Raw genomic sequence first — 13,278 nt, 5'->3', positions numbered from 1 at the left:
AGCTGCTGGCCACAGCACCACAGCAACAGCAACGTGGGATCCAAGCGGCATCTGAGACATAGACCACAGCTCACGGATCCTTAACCCACTGAGTGAGGTCAGGGATTGAACCTGTGTCCTCATGGATGCTAGTCAGATTCATTTCTGCGGAGCCACGACGGGAACTCCTCAAACTGTCTACCTTTTAAAATGCCCTAGAGATTTTTAAATATTTTTGTTGACTTTTTGTTTATGAAAGGAGTATATGTCTACCATAGAATTTTGCTTTTTATGTCTGTACCTGCACCATATGGAAGTTCTCAGGCTAGGGGAACAGCTGCTGACCTACGCCACAGCCACAGCAACTCAGGATCTGAGCTGCATCTGAGACCTACACCACACCTCATGGCAATGTGGGATCCCCGACCCACTGAGTGAGGCCAGGGATTGAACCCACATCCTCATGGATTCTAGTTGGATTTGTTTCTGCTGCACCACAATGGGAACTCCCAAAAAAGTTATTTTTTAAAAAGGGTAAAAAGCCTAATCCTGCCACTGAGAAATAACTGGAGACTGAGAGGAGTATGAATGTCTCCTGTCCCTAGCAGAAGCCTGGTGGTAGCCCCTCAAGCTGGCCTGCCTATCCCACAAGAGTCAAGGGCGTTTGCTGTTCCATCTGGCATTTGCCTAAATAGCTCATGCCTGGGATGGCCCAGGGACAGGTAGGCAGGCGCCAGGCTCTGTGAGTCCAGATTGCGGGAACATCCAGACTGCCAAGGGCAGGCCACCAGAAGGCTTAGAGTGGACAGCCTGTCCATTGTCCAGCAAGCTGAACACCATCCTAGGGGCTAGGGTGTCCAGAAGCTGTGAATCCTCTGTGGAAAGAAGCTGAACTTAGCTCTGGGACTCCCACCTCCATGGCATCCCTGGCCCAGAAGCAGACAGAGCCTCATGGGCCAGTGTTGCTTAAGAGAAGGGCTTCAGTGGTATTCATGGAAGGGTAGGGGATGAGGATAGAATAGTCCTCCCTGGCTCAATAGTGAGGTGGCTCGGAGCTGCAACCATGACAGAGACGGATGGGAGAGTCAGTTCCCTCCTTCCTGGTAGCTTGCAGGAATGGTCATCTCATCTCCCAGTAGGCAGTATGGGCTCCTCAGTCCCTATAAATGGCTCTGAGACAGCACACATCATACCATTTCACAAGTGAGGAAACAGGATCTGAGAGGCTAATTAACTTGCCCAAATCACACAGTATACAGCAGATCCAGAGCCTGAGTCCAGGTCTGGTAGACCCCCAATCCTGCTTCCTTTCCATGCTACCCAAGCTCCCTTAAAAGTATAAAATGCTCTTCCACAGGCCTATGTACGAACTTTGGGCGGTGGTGGGGTGTCAGCCAACCCGTTTGTTGGCTGGTTGGTTAGTTTCATTCCTGGCACTTCCATTGCACTTGATGCAAGTTTTTATGGGGAGAATAGTATTTTCAGTGTGGGCCGTTAGGACTCTGGTGCACACCTCCTGATTCCTGCCCTAACCCTCCCCCCCCCCCACCCCAGCCTTTTTGGGAGCTGGTGAGTGCAGTGCTCTGGGCCCAGACTCATCCCATGTTCCCCTTGTCCTCAGACAATTACCTGATCATGCCGTCGGGGAACCTCCAGATTGTGAACGCCAGCCAGGAGGACGAGGGGATGTACAAGTGCGCCGCCTACAACCCAGTGACGCAGGAAGTGAAAACCTCCGGCTCCAGTGACAGACTGCGCGTGCGCCGTAAGGGCCTGGATCTGGCTGATGGAGGGGCCAGGGTCTGGCCGATGGGGGACCTGGGGTTGCTGCTGTCCATGCTTCTGCTCTGTGTTCTCCAAAGTGGGGGTAGGGGGTGGAGGCGGGGGCCGGTGAAATATACAGGACTCAGCCAGGGTGGGGGTCCTCTCCCCACTGGCCATCTCAAATGCCAGCCTGTCACTGCACATGGCCCTGGGCTTGGCTCAGGGATGGGTGAGCCTGCTAGGCACATCTCAGCCCTAACTCCTGCCCGTTGAAAGCTTTCCTGCCCCGTGTTCCTTTCAGTTACAGGGCAGGTTGGGATACATGTATACATGAGCGGGGGTTGGGGCGAGAGGGAGGTAGTGGGACAGGCTGGCCATAGTGTACAGATAGAAAAGATGACCAGGCCTTTGTGCCTGTATGAGGTCACTAGGCCTGCCTTGCACAAGGCCAGGCTGTGCCTGTGCTGTCTATACACTGCAGAGGTGCCCAGCACCTCCCTCTGGAGAAAGTCCCCAGAGGCCCCCCATTTATGTGAAAACCACAGTTACCTTGGGGGAGCACCTCCTATGTATCAGGCACTTTTCTAGGCTCCTGCATGCTTAGTGGAGTGACATCTTAGTGGAACCAGTTCTTAGAGTTGGCAGCAGAGGCTGACCTACCCTGAAGCTAATGAAACAGAACTTAAGTGGGCCTTCAGCTAATTTTGTATCTGTAATTTTTTTTAACATTTTTTTATTATAGTTTACAATGTTGTGTCAATTTCTGCTGTACAGCAAAGTGACCCAGTCATACATATACATTTTTTTTTGCACATTATCTTCCATCAAGGTCTATCCCAAGAGACTGGTTATAGTTCCCTGGGCTGTACAGTAAAATCTCATTGCTTATCCATTCTAATTGTAATAGTTTGCATCTATTAACCCCAAACTTCCCATCCACCCCACTTCCTCCCCCACCCCCTTGGCAACCACAAGTCTGTTCTCTATGTTTATGAATCTGTTTCTGTTCTGTAAGTAGGTTCATTTGTGCCATCTTTTAGATTCCACAAATAAGTGATAGTGTATGGTATTTGTCTTTCTCCTTCTGACTTTGTATCTGTAATTTTGTATTCTTTTTCTTCAAGAAAGCCTCCCAGGCTGTGTAAACTTCAGTCTTCTAAACACTGGATAGGCCCCTGGTTGGCACATAAGGCAAAATCACACATGCTCCTTGGGTTCCTGAGGGAGGCCCCATGTAGGGAGAATGGCATGCCTTTCCGTCAGCTTATGCAGTTTCTCCCCCAGCTTTGAAAAAAGCTCTCTGCTTCTTCAGCTGAGCACCTGATGAAATGTTTGATTCGCTTTTGGACATGAGAAATGCTCATCTTTAAACAATACATCCGGTTCAGCTCAGCAGGACACGCATTGCCTGCTGAACACAGTGTCTCCCTGGGAGATCCTCAGGAACTGAGACCCGTGGGTGGGGCTCGCAGGACACGACGGATCCTGTCTCCCCTCTCTTCCTTGGTCTCAGAGTGCGCTTACTGAGTGCAGTGAGAAAAGCCACCTGCACCATTTGAAGTCTCTGTCTACCCCTTATCTTTCTCTCTTTGTCAAAACACTCAGTTAACCTTGTATATGTCATGTTGATGCTGCTTCACTGCTGTCTCCAGACAGCTCTCTGCAGAAGGACTTTGTTTCCAATAAGGAAGTCAAGGCCCAAGGGAACTGGTAATTTGTCCCATTTCACATAGGTCTAAGCCCCTGAAGGGCTGTTAGATTCAAACCTCCATTCTCCTGGCTGCCGCCTGGGGCTAGGCCATCAGAAGCAGGGCGGAGGGGTCCTCTGCACCCAGTCCTGATCCCACATGCCATCCTACCGCTCACTGTCCCTCCAGGCTCCACTGCCGAGGCTGCCCGCATCATCTACCCCCCAGAGGCCCAGACCATCGTTGTCACCAAAGGCCAGAGTCTCATTCTGGAGTGTGTGGCCAGTGGGATCCCACCCCCGAGGGTCACCTGGGCCAAGGATGGGTCCAGCGTCGCCAGCTACAACAAGACGCGCTTCCTGCTAAGCAACCTCCTCATCGACACCACCAGTGAGGAAGACTCGGGGACCTACCGCTGCATGGCTGACAACGGGGTCGGGGAGCCTGGGGCTGCGGTCATCCTTTACAATGTCCAGGTGTTTGGTGAGTGTCTCCTGCAAACCTTCTTCTCCTCGGCCTTCTCATCTGCAGGCCTTTCTAGAAGCTCATAAGCCGAGGCCCAGACAGGGTCGAGTGCCTTGTGAGAGATCACGTGCCCTGAGTGATGGAGAAGAACTGAGAGGGCGGGCGGCCTTGGAGCCCAGGGACCTGGGGTGTAGGACCTGGCACCCCCCTTTATGCCCTTACCTGTCGTGACTCTGATGGAGGTGACGTGGGACCTTTCCTCTCCTCTCCCAGCAGCCACAGGGCAGGAAGGAGCCTTCCTGACCGTGGTCCCCTGCGCAGCCTGTCGGGACCTGGACGGAAGGACTCAACCTTTCATACCCCCGTTCTGGTTTCCTGGCAGAACCCCCCGAGGTCACCATGGAGCTGTCCCAGCTGGTCATCCCATGGGGCCAGAGCGCCAAGCTGACCTGTGAGGTGCGCGGGAACCCCCCACCCTCGGTGCTGTGGCTGAGGAATGCCGTGCCCCTGACCTCCAGCCAGCGCCTCCGGCTGTCCCGTCGGGCCCTGCGGGTGGTCAGCGTGGGGCCCGAGGATGAAGGCGTCTACCAGTGCATGGCCGAGAATGAAGTTGGGAGTGCCCACGCCGTGGTCCAGCTGAGGACTGCCCGGCCCGGTGAGTGCAGCCCACAGGGCTGAAGTTCCAGCAAAATATTTGCAGAACGTTTTTTTTCCAAATGAAATCCAACTTAAAACCCCAGTGTATGAAATAAAGTGGCTTTTAGTTGTCAGTTACAATTTACATGAATTTATGAAGTCAGAAATGCAAATTTTCAGCAGTGAAAATGACTCATTTAACTGTTATATTTAAAAAAAGAAAACAAACAAAACCCCTTTCAAATTAGTTTTAATTTGTGCCTCGGGGAGCAGGAAGAAGCCCACATTGTGCCAGGGTTGGATCCCAAGTGAAGGGGGCACGTCTCCACTCTGCATAGACATGAGAAAGAAGGCCCAGGTTCCGGCACCTAAGGAGCAAATTGAGATAATTCACTCAAGACACACCTGGTTTGTGGGAGTTCCACTGTGGCTCAGCAGTAATGAATCTGACTAGTATCCATGAGGATGCGGGTTCCATCCCTGGCCTCGTTCTTTGGGTTCAGGATCCAGCATTGCTGTGAGTTGTGGTGTAGATCGCAGATGCGGCTTGGATCTGGCGTGGCTGTGGGTGTGGCATAGGCTGGCGGCTACAGCTCTGATTTGACCCCTAGCCTGGGAATCTCCATATGCCACAGATGTGACCCCAAATAAGACCAAAAAAAAAGAAAAAAAGAAAAAAAAAGACACACCTGGTCGGATGCCGGAAAACTAGCAGGCAGCATGAAGCCCGGGCAGGGGGCATCAGGCTGCCTTTCCCTCCTGCCCAGGCTGGGGTACAGCCCTCTCTCTTCCCATGGAGCCTGGTTATATTTCAAGAGGGCCTATGGTCACCTCAGGTGATGAGCTGAGGGCTCTTCCTGCCCCAACAGCCCTTCCCTCTGACTTCTCTGTTTTCTCCTCGGACGGAACAGCATGGCAGATGCCAAAAGACTAACTGCTCTTCCTTACCTTCTCGTTCCTGCTTGGTCCTCCAGGCACCACCCTGCAGCCATGGCCGGATGCCAGGCCGGACACTGCCACACCTCCCACGCCACCCTCCAGAGCCAGAACCCCTGAGCAGATGCTGAAGGGCCACCCAGGACTCCTGAGGCCGCCAGCATCTGTGCAGCCAGCTTCTCCACAGTGTCCTGGAGAGCAGGGGCAGGGGACTCCTGCCGAGGCGCCTGTCATCCTCAGCTCGCCCCGCACCTCCAAGACTGATTCCTATGAGCTGGTGTGGCGGCCTCGGCATGAGGGTGGCAGCCGGGCCCCGATCCTCTACTATGTGGTGAAACACCGCAAGGTATGGTACCTGGCCCTGCGCCACCTCTTGGTGAGGCTGGGCAGGGGTCTCTGCCTGCTGGCCATCTCCCCTTGAGCTCCTGAAGCCTGGAAGAGTAATCCCTACTGCCGACATGACCTTTTCCCTCCGGCGTACTTTCCCACTACCTCCCAGCTAGCTGGTTGTGAGTTGGGCATTTGGGATCCCAGGAGGCCCAGGAAAAAGCTCTGGGTGTGCCTACATGTCTGAGCCTCGTGTACCAGATTCTGGCCCCCAGGAGATGTCATAGGCTCCCTGTTAACCATTGCCCATCCTCCCCTTTCCCTTTGCCATTTGTTGTTGTTGTTTTCTTTTTTTTTTTAACCTGAGTAAGCTTGCTGGGTACATACCTGCAGGAACTCTGGCATGGCAGGCTAGCTCCAAAGCCAGAAAAACCAATATTTGTGGACAAGTGTTTTCTCTGAGGGCTACAAAATATCCCTTCAGTTAGTTCTCAGGATTCCTCATGGCTCAGGTCTGCCAAGCAGGCATTTGAGCTCAAAGCACATCATGTTGTTTAGACCTCAGCTATTTCTTCTTGACAGAAGGAAGTCTGTCCAGGTGGATGTTTTGGGAGCTGTCCAGGAGGGAATCTGGCTCTGAGGGGATCCAGGGACAGAGCTGGGCCAGCCCATCCTCTTGGATACTGTGCCCTCAAAGGCAGGATGGGGCCCTCAGGCTGCCACCCTCATTTAAGGCTATGCTGTCACTGCTGTTACTCCTCAGGAGGGAAGAACACGAAATTCCCTTTAAGAAAATATCCTGGGAGTTCCCTGGTGGCTCAGTGGGTTAAGGATCAAGCACTGTCACTGCTGTGGCTGGGTTTGCTGCTGTGGTATGGGTTCGATCCCTGGCTCTGGAACTTCTGCATGCCATGGATGCAGCTGAAAAAAAGAAAATATTCTGGAAAACATGTCTGTTTCAGGAGCATGCTGTTTTCTTCCTGAAGCCATTAGATAGGAGAAAATTTTTTTTTCTTTGCTTTTTTTGCTTTTGGGGCCACACTAGCAGCATATGGAAATTCCCAGCTAGGGGTCGAATTGGAGTTACAGCTGCCAGCCTATGCCACAGCCACAGCAACGCCAGATCCAAGCCGCTTCTGCAACCTACACCACAGCTCATGGCAATGCCGGATCTCCAACTCACTGAGAGAGGCCAGGGATCAAACCTGCATCCTCATGGAGACTAGTTGGGTTCATTTCCACTGTGCCACAATGGGAACTCCCAAAAATTACTGTTCTTAAATGGATTTAAAAAAAATCTTATTTCATAAGTAATAATGTATCATAAATGCTAGACTTTATTATGCATTTATTTGTTGCTTGTAAAGGTGCTCTGTGCACTTGGTAATATAAGAATGTGGAACTAAAAGTATTTATCAAGTTTCTTCCCACCTCCAAAAACAAATAAAACCAGCCCTGTCCAGTGGAAAGTGCTGGCTGTGTTGAAGCTGTGCCCCTGCTCTGGACCCCGCTGTTCTCCCCTTTCCGTGCTCTCCTAGAGCATCTCTGGTCAGGACAAGCCCACAGAGGCCCTGTGGCAAAGCTGCCTCCTAGGTGGGGGTCGAGAGGGGGCAGTTTCTCATTAACCCTCAGTCTGCTGGCCTCTTCCTAGGCAGCCGGCAAAGAGGGGGGATGATGAGGTTTTAACAAAAGGCAGCATTGTTCAGCCCAGGTTATGGGGCAGGGCTGCCCCCTCATCCTCATTTCCCCGTGTAACTGGACACTTCCATTGCAGAGTTGTAGACAGAGATCAGAGCAGGCCAAATGCTCATGGACCCCGGGAGACAAGAACCAGCATGAGAGCAAGAATAATATTTTTCGGGCCAATAGGTGGCCATGAAACCATCTCCTCAGGAGGCAGGCTGGCAAAGGCCACATGAGGTGATCCAGAAACGCCAGGTTGAGGCCGCCTTCCCCAGCTCCGTGTGTGTGACAGTGACTAATTACCATTCCATTTCTTATTTTCATTTCTAAGCCCAGTGGAAGAGAGGCCAGTGCAGGGAGGCCAAGGGAGAAAGGGCACAGGGAAAAGTGAGGGGCCAGTGCCCCCACTGGGCCTGGCTTCTGTTAGGCTCTGGCCTGTGGGGCGGTGGAGCTGTTAGGTGGACCTGGCCAAGGTGCAGATTATGTCCTGAAAGCAGTTCCTTTCTTAAGGAACTGACGTGTCTTAAAAGATCATCCCACAAGAAAGGATTTTGTAAGCAAAAATCAGCATTTGTGTTGCATTTTTTCTGCTCCCCTCTCTCACTGGAGACTGGGAATCATTCATTTTCACTTTTTCACATACGTGAAGCCAGTTTTCATTTCCTGGTGCATCTGCAGACCCTGAGCTACTGTGTTTGGGTTTCCAGCACCACTGGGGAGTCTCAGTTTGTAAAAACGTCTCCCCTTGGAACAAATCCTGGAAGCCTGACATGAATGAGCCCAGACCATTCCTGTCCCTTGAATAGTAGGTTTTGTTCTACTTTGGAATATTCTGCTGGGGGATAAAAGCTTTTCCTGCCAGCTGTTTAATTCCTTCAGCAAACCACAACCTCAGGCTCTCTGAGATGTGCACAGCTGGCAGTTAAGTCTGTGTCCTGAGTGGAGTTGGGGGGTAGGGGGATTGAGGGGTGGGGATACGTGGGGGAGGTGAAGCAGCCTCTCAGCATGCCCTGTCCAGGAGCCTGGAGCCTCCTTATCTTTTTTCTTTAAAGAGCGAGGAATTTGAAGCCATTAAGGATTAATCTGTAGCAGTTACAGTTCATCCACAGTTTTTAAGTTCTAAGCAAGGCCTAAGGGCAAGAGCAGAAAAAGGAAGATTGAAATCCTCACTGAGCAGAGGATGGAGGGTGTGGGGCAGGGGGAGGGACAGGCACTTGTTGGGAGCCTACTGTGTGCCAGCTTCAGTGCTTGAGCCGTTGCGTAAATCAGCAATTTAATCTTCAGAATAACCTGAGAGGTTTTCTTGGCTTCATTTTAGAAATGAAAACTTTAGGGATCAGAAAGATTTGGGAATTTGCGCAGGGTTACACAGCTGGCAACCTGTGTGTGTGGTAAGAGACACAACCCAGATTTGAGCCTGGCGTTTTCTGGCTCCCGGGCTTGCTTTCTACGGTAGGTTATGACTATGAGTTTGCTCTCCGGAGTCAAGTCAGGGTTTTTGCACTCACTGGCGAGGTGGTTTTAGACAAATCACCCATCTCTCTAAGCCTTAGTCTCCCCATTTGTGAGGTGGAAACAGTATTAACAGCCATCTCTTGGGCTGTTGTCCTGGAAGGGCTTTATGGAGCTGGCAAGTACTTCGCGGCATGCCTAGCACATAGTAAGCACTCAGCAAATGTGGCCATTTCTACTGGTACTGCTGCCTTTATCATTCTCATCATCATCTCATTATAAACTGAAGATACTGTGTTTGGTTAAATAGGTCAAGGAGAAACAGAGTTAAATAGAGAGTTTTTCAGAAAGACAGAGTCTTTGGAGAAACTCTCTCGCCAGTATCAGTTGGGCCATCTGACCCTCCCCACTGAGTTTTCTTTGATGAGATCATTAGATGAGGGATTAGGGAACCTGGCTTTATTGTCCCTGTGAGGATGGGTGTCCCCGAGCCAGCAGGACCAGTTTTCGGGCTCTAGGGCCACCCCTCTCCCAACCTGGCCAGTCTCCCTCCTTTTCTCCTGCCCCCTTGGACTCAGTTCTGCTTTCCTTGCATAGCACAGCCCCCTATAGCTCCAGGCCAGGGTGCCTCATACCAGCCACTTTCTCCAGCAGGTCACAAACTCCTCTGACGAGTGGACTATCTCTGGCATTCCGGCCGGCCAGCACCACCTGACTCTCACCAGACTCGATCCTGGGAGCTTGTACGAAGTGGAGATGGCAGCTTACAACTGTGCAGGCGAAGGCCAGACAGCCATGGTCACCTTCCGAACTGGTGAGTGCCCAGCGTTGCCCCCAGCTTGGGGTTTCCGTGGACCTGAGCTGTCCTACCAGGCCAGATGCAAAGCCCTACTCACCTTGCCCCAGCTCTTCACCATGGACTTTATCTTCCTTTCAGTTCCTGCCTCCCTGTGGTCTGCGTGCCTAGGCTGAGGTCCCACCTCCCATTAGCAGAGTCACCAGGTGGCCCCTCTGGCATCTCTTTGTGCCTTTCACACTCAGCCCGGGTGCAATGCCATGACCACCAGGCAGAGCTGAAAATCAGACACACTTCCAATGTCCTAGATTATTTGCATCGCCTTCTCGAGTCCCTGGCAGAGCTTCAGGCAGAAAGGACTCTGTGGAAAAGAGACCTAATGCACACTCCCCATGCTGATCTCAACTATTTCTACCCAGGACGGCGGCCCAAACCTGAAATCATAGCCAGCAAGGAGCAGCAGATCCAGAGGGATGACCCTGGAGCCAGCCCCCAGAGCAGCAGCCAGCCCGACCATGGCCGCCTGTCCCGTAAGCCCTCAGCAGCCCCATGGGGAGGGGTGACGTGCAGTCAGAACTGGACCCGGCCCTGCAGCCTCAGAAAGCTTACCACTGCAGGGTGAATGGGGTCCAGGAGTCCTTGTGACATTTTCCTGGCCTCTCCCCAGTTAATCACAATGAAAAGATATTGATTGAAGCTTTGCAGGGGCTCTTTCCAGGACAGAGTGACCCAGGGGCCCCTGGGAAAATCTGACACAGCCCCAGCAGGTGGAGGGCTGCGGGGTGGAGCTGGCCCCCATCTGGACAGGCCTTGTCTAGTCTGGTTACAACCATCTTCTCATCACACCCCCTTCCCCCTGCTTCCTTCCTCCCCCGTGTGCCCTCTCCTGCAGCCCCAGAAGCTCCAGACAGGCCCACTATCTCCATGGCCTCTGAGACTTCGGTGTACGTGACCTGGATTCCCCGGGGGAATGGTGGCTTCCCAATCCAGTCCTTCCGTGTGGAGTATAAGAAGCTAAAGAAAGTGGGGGACTGGATCCTGGCCACCAGCTCCATCCCTCCCTCCCGGCTCTCAGTGGAGATCACAGGCCTGGAGAAAGGTAGGGCCCTGGTCACTGTCCTCCCTAGTCCTCCGGCTGCCCCCTGCCCACCTGGAGGAGAAAGGGGGCTTTGGGGGGGTTCCTCTCTCTGCTCATCCTCTACCCGCCACCAGGCTCCTATGGACCCTCTTGGTCATGTTACCTCAGTCCCACAACCCCCCCACTCCCCATGCTCCTCCCATGTGGCTCCCTTCTGATGAGAGGGAGTTCTGGAGTCCTTTGGGGCATGCTGGTGGGGAAGGGCCGCCCAGAAGAGCTCTCCACATCCTGAACCTGCACAGACCTATGGAGAGGCCGATGGTGTCTCCCGGCCCCAGTTCAGTGAGTATCTCTCCCCAGGCACCTCCTACAAGTTCCGAGTCCGGGCTCTGAACATGCTGGGGGAAAGTGAGCCCAGCGCCCCCTCCCGGCCATACGTGGTGTCAGGCTACAGCGGCCGCGTGTACGAGAGGCCCGTGGCCGGCCCTTACATCACCTTCACCGATGCTGTCAATGAGACCACCATCATGCTCAAGTGGATGGTGAGTGGCCTGGCACAGACCGCAGTGGGAAGACGGGCTGAACGCCGCCTTGGGCGGGAGCTGGCCACCGCAGCTCTGGCAGGAAGGAATCACCTTTCTCCCCTGCCTCATCCTGAGCTCCGTCCCCTTAAGTGTTCATCCACCTGTGTACCTGAGAGTCGAGCCAGAGATACATACCCACCCTCACGATTCCCAGGAGGGGACTTAAGTCTTTGAAGAAATAGCCATTTGTTTCTTGTCTTAAAAAGTCAGGAACTCCTAGGCTAAATAAAATAACGAGTGATCTCTAGAGCATTGTCCAGAGATCCTCGGGGAGATCATCAGAAATGTCTGTCAGGGTCCCCAGTGAATTTTTAACTCTAGGCTGGGATAAAATTTCCCTCCACCAAGTGGTTCTGCTCCCATGAGGACTTCTCTGCTCTGTTGTCAACTTGTTTCTTCTTTTATTCCCTATAGTATATCCCAGCAAGTAACAACAACACCCCAATCCATGGCTTTTATATCTATTACCGGCCCACAGACAGTGACAATGACAGTGACTACAAGAAGGATATGGTGGAAGGTGAGAAACACGTGTGTGTGTGATGGTTTCCTCTGTTGTCCAGGTGTGCCTCACGTCATTGTCTCTTTCATGACATACTTGGGAGTGTCAAGTTCATGGTGATGGGACAACCGGAACTGGATGGGCACCTAGAACATTGCTTCCAGTGCTGCCTGAGTGTGACTGCAGCCAGGGGCCAAGCAAACCGCATGCATGATCACCTCATATGACTCTCTTGCTCTCCTTCCCAGGGGATAGGTACTGGCACTCCATCAGCCACTTGCAGCCAGAGACCTCCTACGACATCAAGATGCAGTGCTTCAACGAAGGAGGGGAGAGCGAGTTCAGCAATGTGATGATCTGTGAAACCAAAGGTGATTCTCTTGGGTTCGCTGCTGTCCTCCTGCTAGTCCCAGCAGACCAGGGCAGAGTGGCTGCTCCATGTGCTGTGCTGGGTGTCTCTTCCTCAGGATGACTCCTTATTTTCCAAGGATCCTCAAACCTTGTGATTTTTAACCCTTCTGTTCCTTGGCCTGGGCCTCATATATCAAGTTCAAATGGGTTGCCATCATAACAGCTTCTAGGAACTTGGGAATTAACTCACATATGAACTCATGGACTAGACCCCCTTGTTAAGCCAGGAGCTTTCTATGAAGACTTTACTCCTGTGATAACATTTGGTACTTGCATTGGTTACCCCATGAGAAAGGAAGAAACTGAGAGCAATGGGAAATGAAACACCTTGACCAGCGTCCCCCAGCCAGTTAGTGACAGAGCACGCTTTGGGCCAGGTTCATCTAACTACAAGCCCAGGCTCTTTCCCTGCCCCCAAACACAAACATATTCATATAACAACTTGTTAGTTAGTATTAGCACACTGGTCAAGTGGATAGATATCATTTCCATTTTGAAGGGTGTATTGCAAAGAACATAATCAGGAGAAGATCCCAAAGGAACAGGATGCAGACAACCCCTTTTCCTATCACTGGCCACGCTGCCCCTGCTGTGTGCACTTCTGTCATGCCCAGTGAGGTCAGGGTCAGATGTGCACACAGTCAGGAGTCCTGTATCAGGTGACACACAGAGTGCCCGGGGCAAGGAACAGAGACTCACACAGGTCTTCTGGAGGGACTGAACCTTCAGCTGTGGATGGAGGGAGTGGCTTGGGTGGGAGCAGGGACAGGACAAGCCTGCAAGCAGCTCCGCAGGGTTGGAGGGTGTGGCGCTGTGAGGAGGAGAGGGAGGGGCTGGGGGCCATTAGGACCTTGGGTGTGAGGTGGAAAAAGGCCATTGCCAGGTTTATCAGGAAGGGTCAGTGGTGACTGCACAGGAATAAGCCGAGGGGAGAGGACAGGGCCCTGAAGTAAATATAAGGAGAAGGGGTGGGTTGG

General features: G+C 52.6%; 1 protein-coding gene across 25 annotated transcripts in view; it reads left to right on the top strand.

Annotated features, from left to right (window-relative positions):
- The window catches only part of BOC (BOC cell adhesion associated, oncogene regulated), a 75,088-nt gene that overhangs the window by 56,898 nt on the left and 4,912 nt on the right, over nt 1-13,278 (top strand). For 12 of the 25 annotated variants that reach the window (XM_021070376.2, XM_021070375.2, XM_021070373.2 and 9 more), the window contains 10 exons: nt 1,601-1,744; nt 3,621-3,914; nt 4,279-4,551; nt 5,507-5,814; nt 9,585-9,744; nt 10,146-10,256; nt 10,619-10,825; nt 11,165-11,346; nt 11,803-11,908; nt 12,139-12,261. In XM_021070376.2, coding sequence (XP_020926035.1) covers nt 1,601-1,744; nt 3,621-3,914; nt 4,279-4,551; nt 5,507-5,814; nt 9,585-9,744; nt 10,146-10,256; nt 10,619-10,825; nt 11,165-11,346; nt 11,803-11,908; nt 12,139-12,261 — 1,908 coding nt within the window. Of the gene's footprint in view, nt 1-1,600; nt 1,745-3,620; nt 3,915-4,278; nt 4,970-5,506; nt 5,815-6,991; nt 9,745-10,145; nt 10,257-10,618; nt 10,826-11,164; nt 11,347-11,802; nt 11,909-12,138; nt 12,262-13,278 lie in introns of all 25 variants that reach the window. The other 13 variants (XM_084991182.1, XM_021070368.2, XM_021070372.2 and 10 more) reach the window with 2 other exon arrangements.

The sequence above is a fragment of the Sus scrofa genome, chromosome 13, assembly GCF_054392235.1.
Source record: "Sus scrofa isolate SSC_HxYL_T2T_F1_AM1 chromosome 13, Sscrofa_HxYL_maternal_Yorkshire_Landrace_v2.0, whole genome shotgun sequence".
NCBI classification, from domain to species: Eukaryota; Metazoa; Chordata; class Mammalia; order Artiodactyla; family Suidae; genus Sus; species Sus scrofa.
This window is presented reverse-complemented; position numbering and strand designations above follow the sequence as displayed.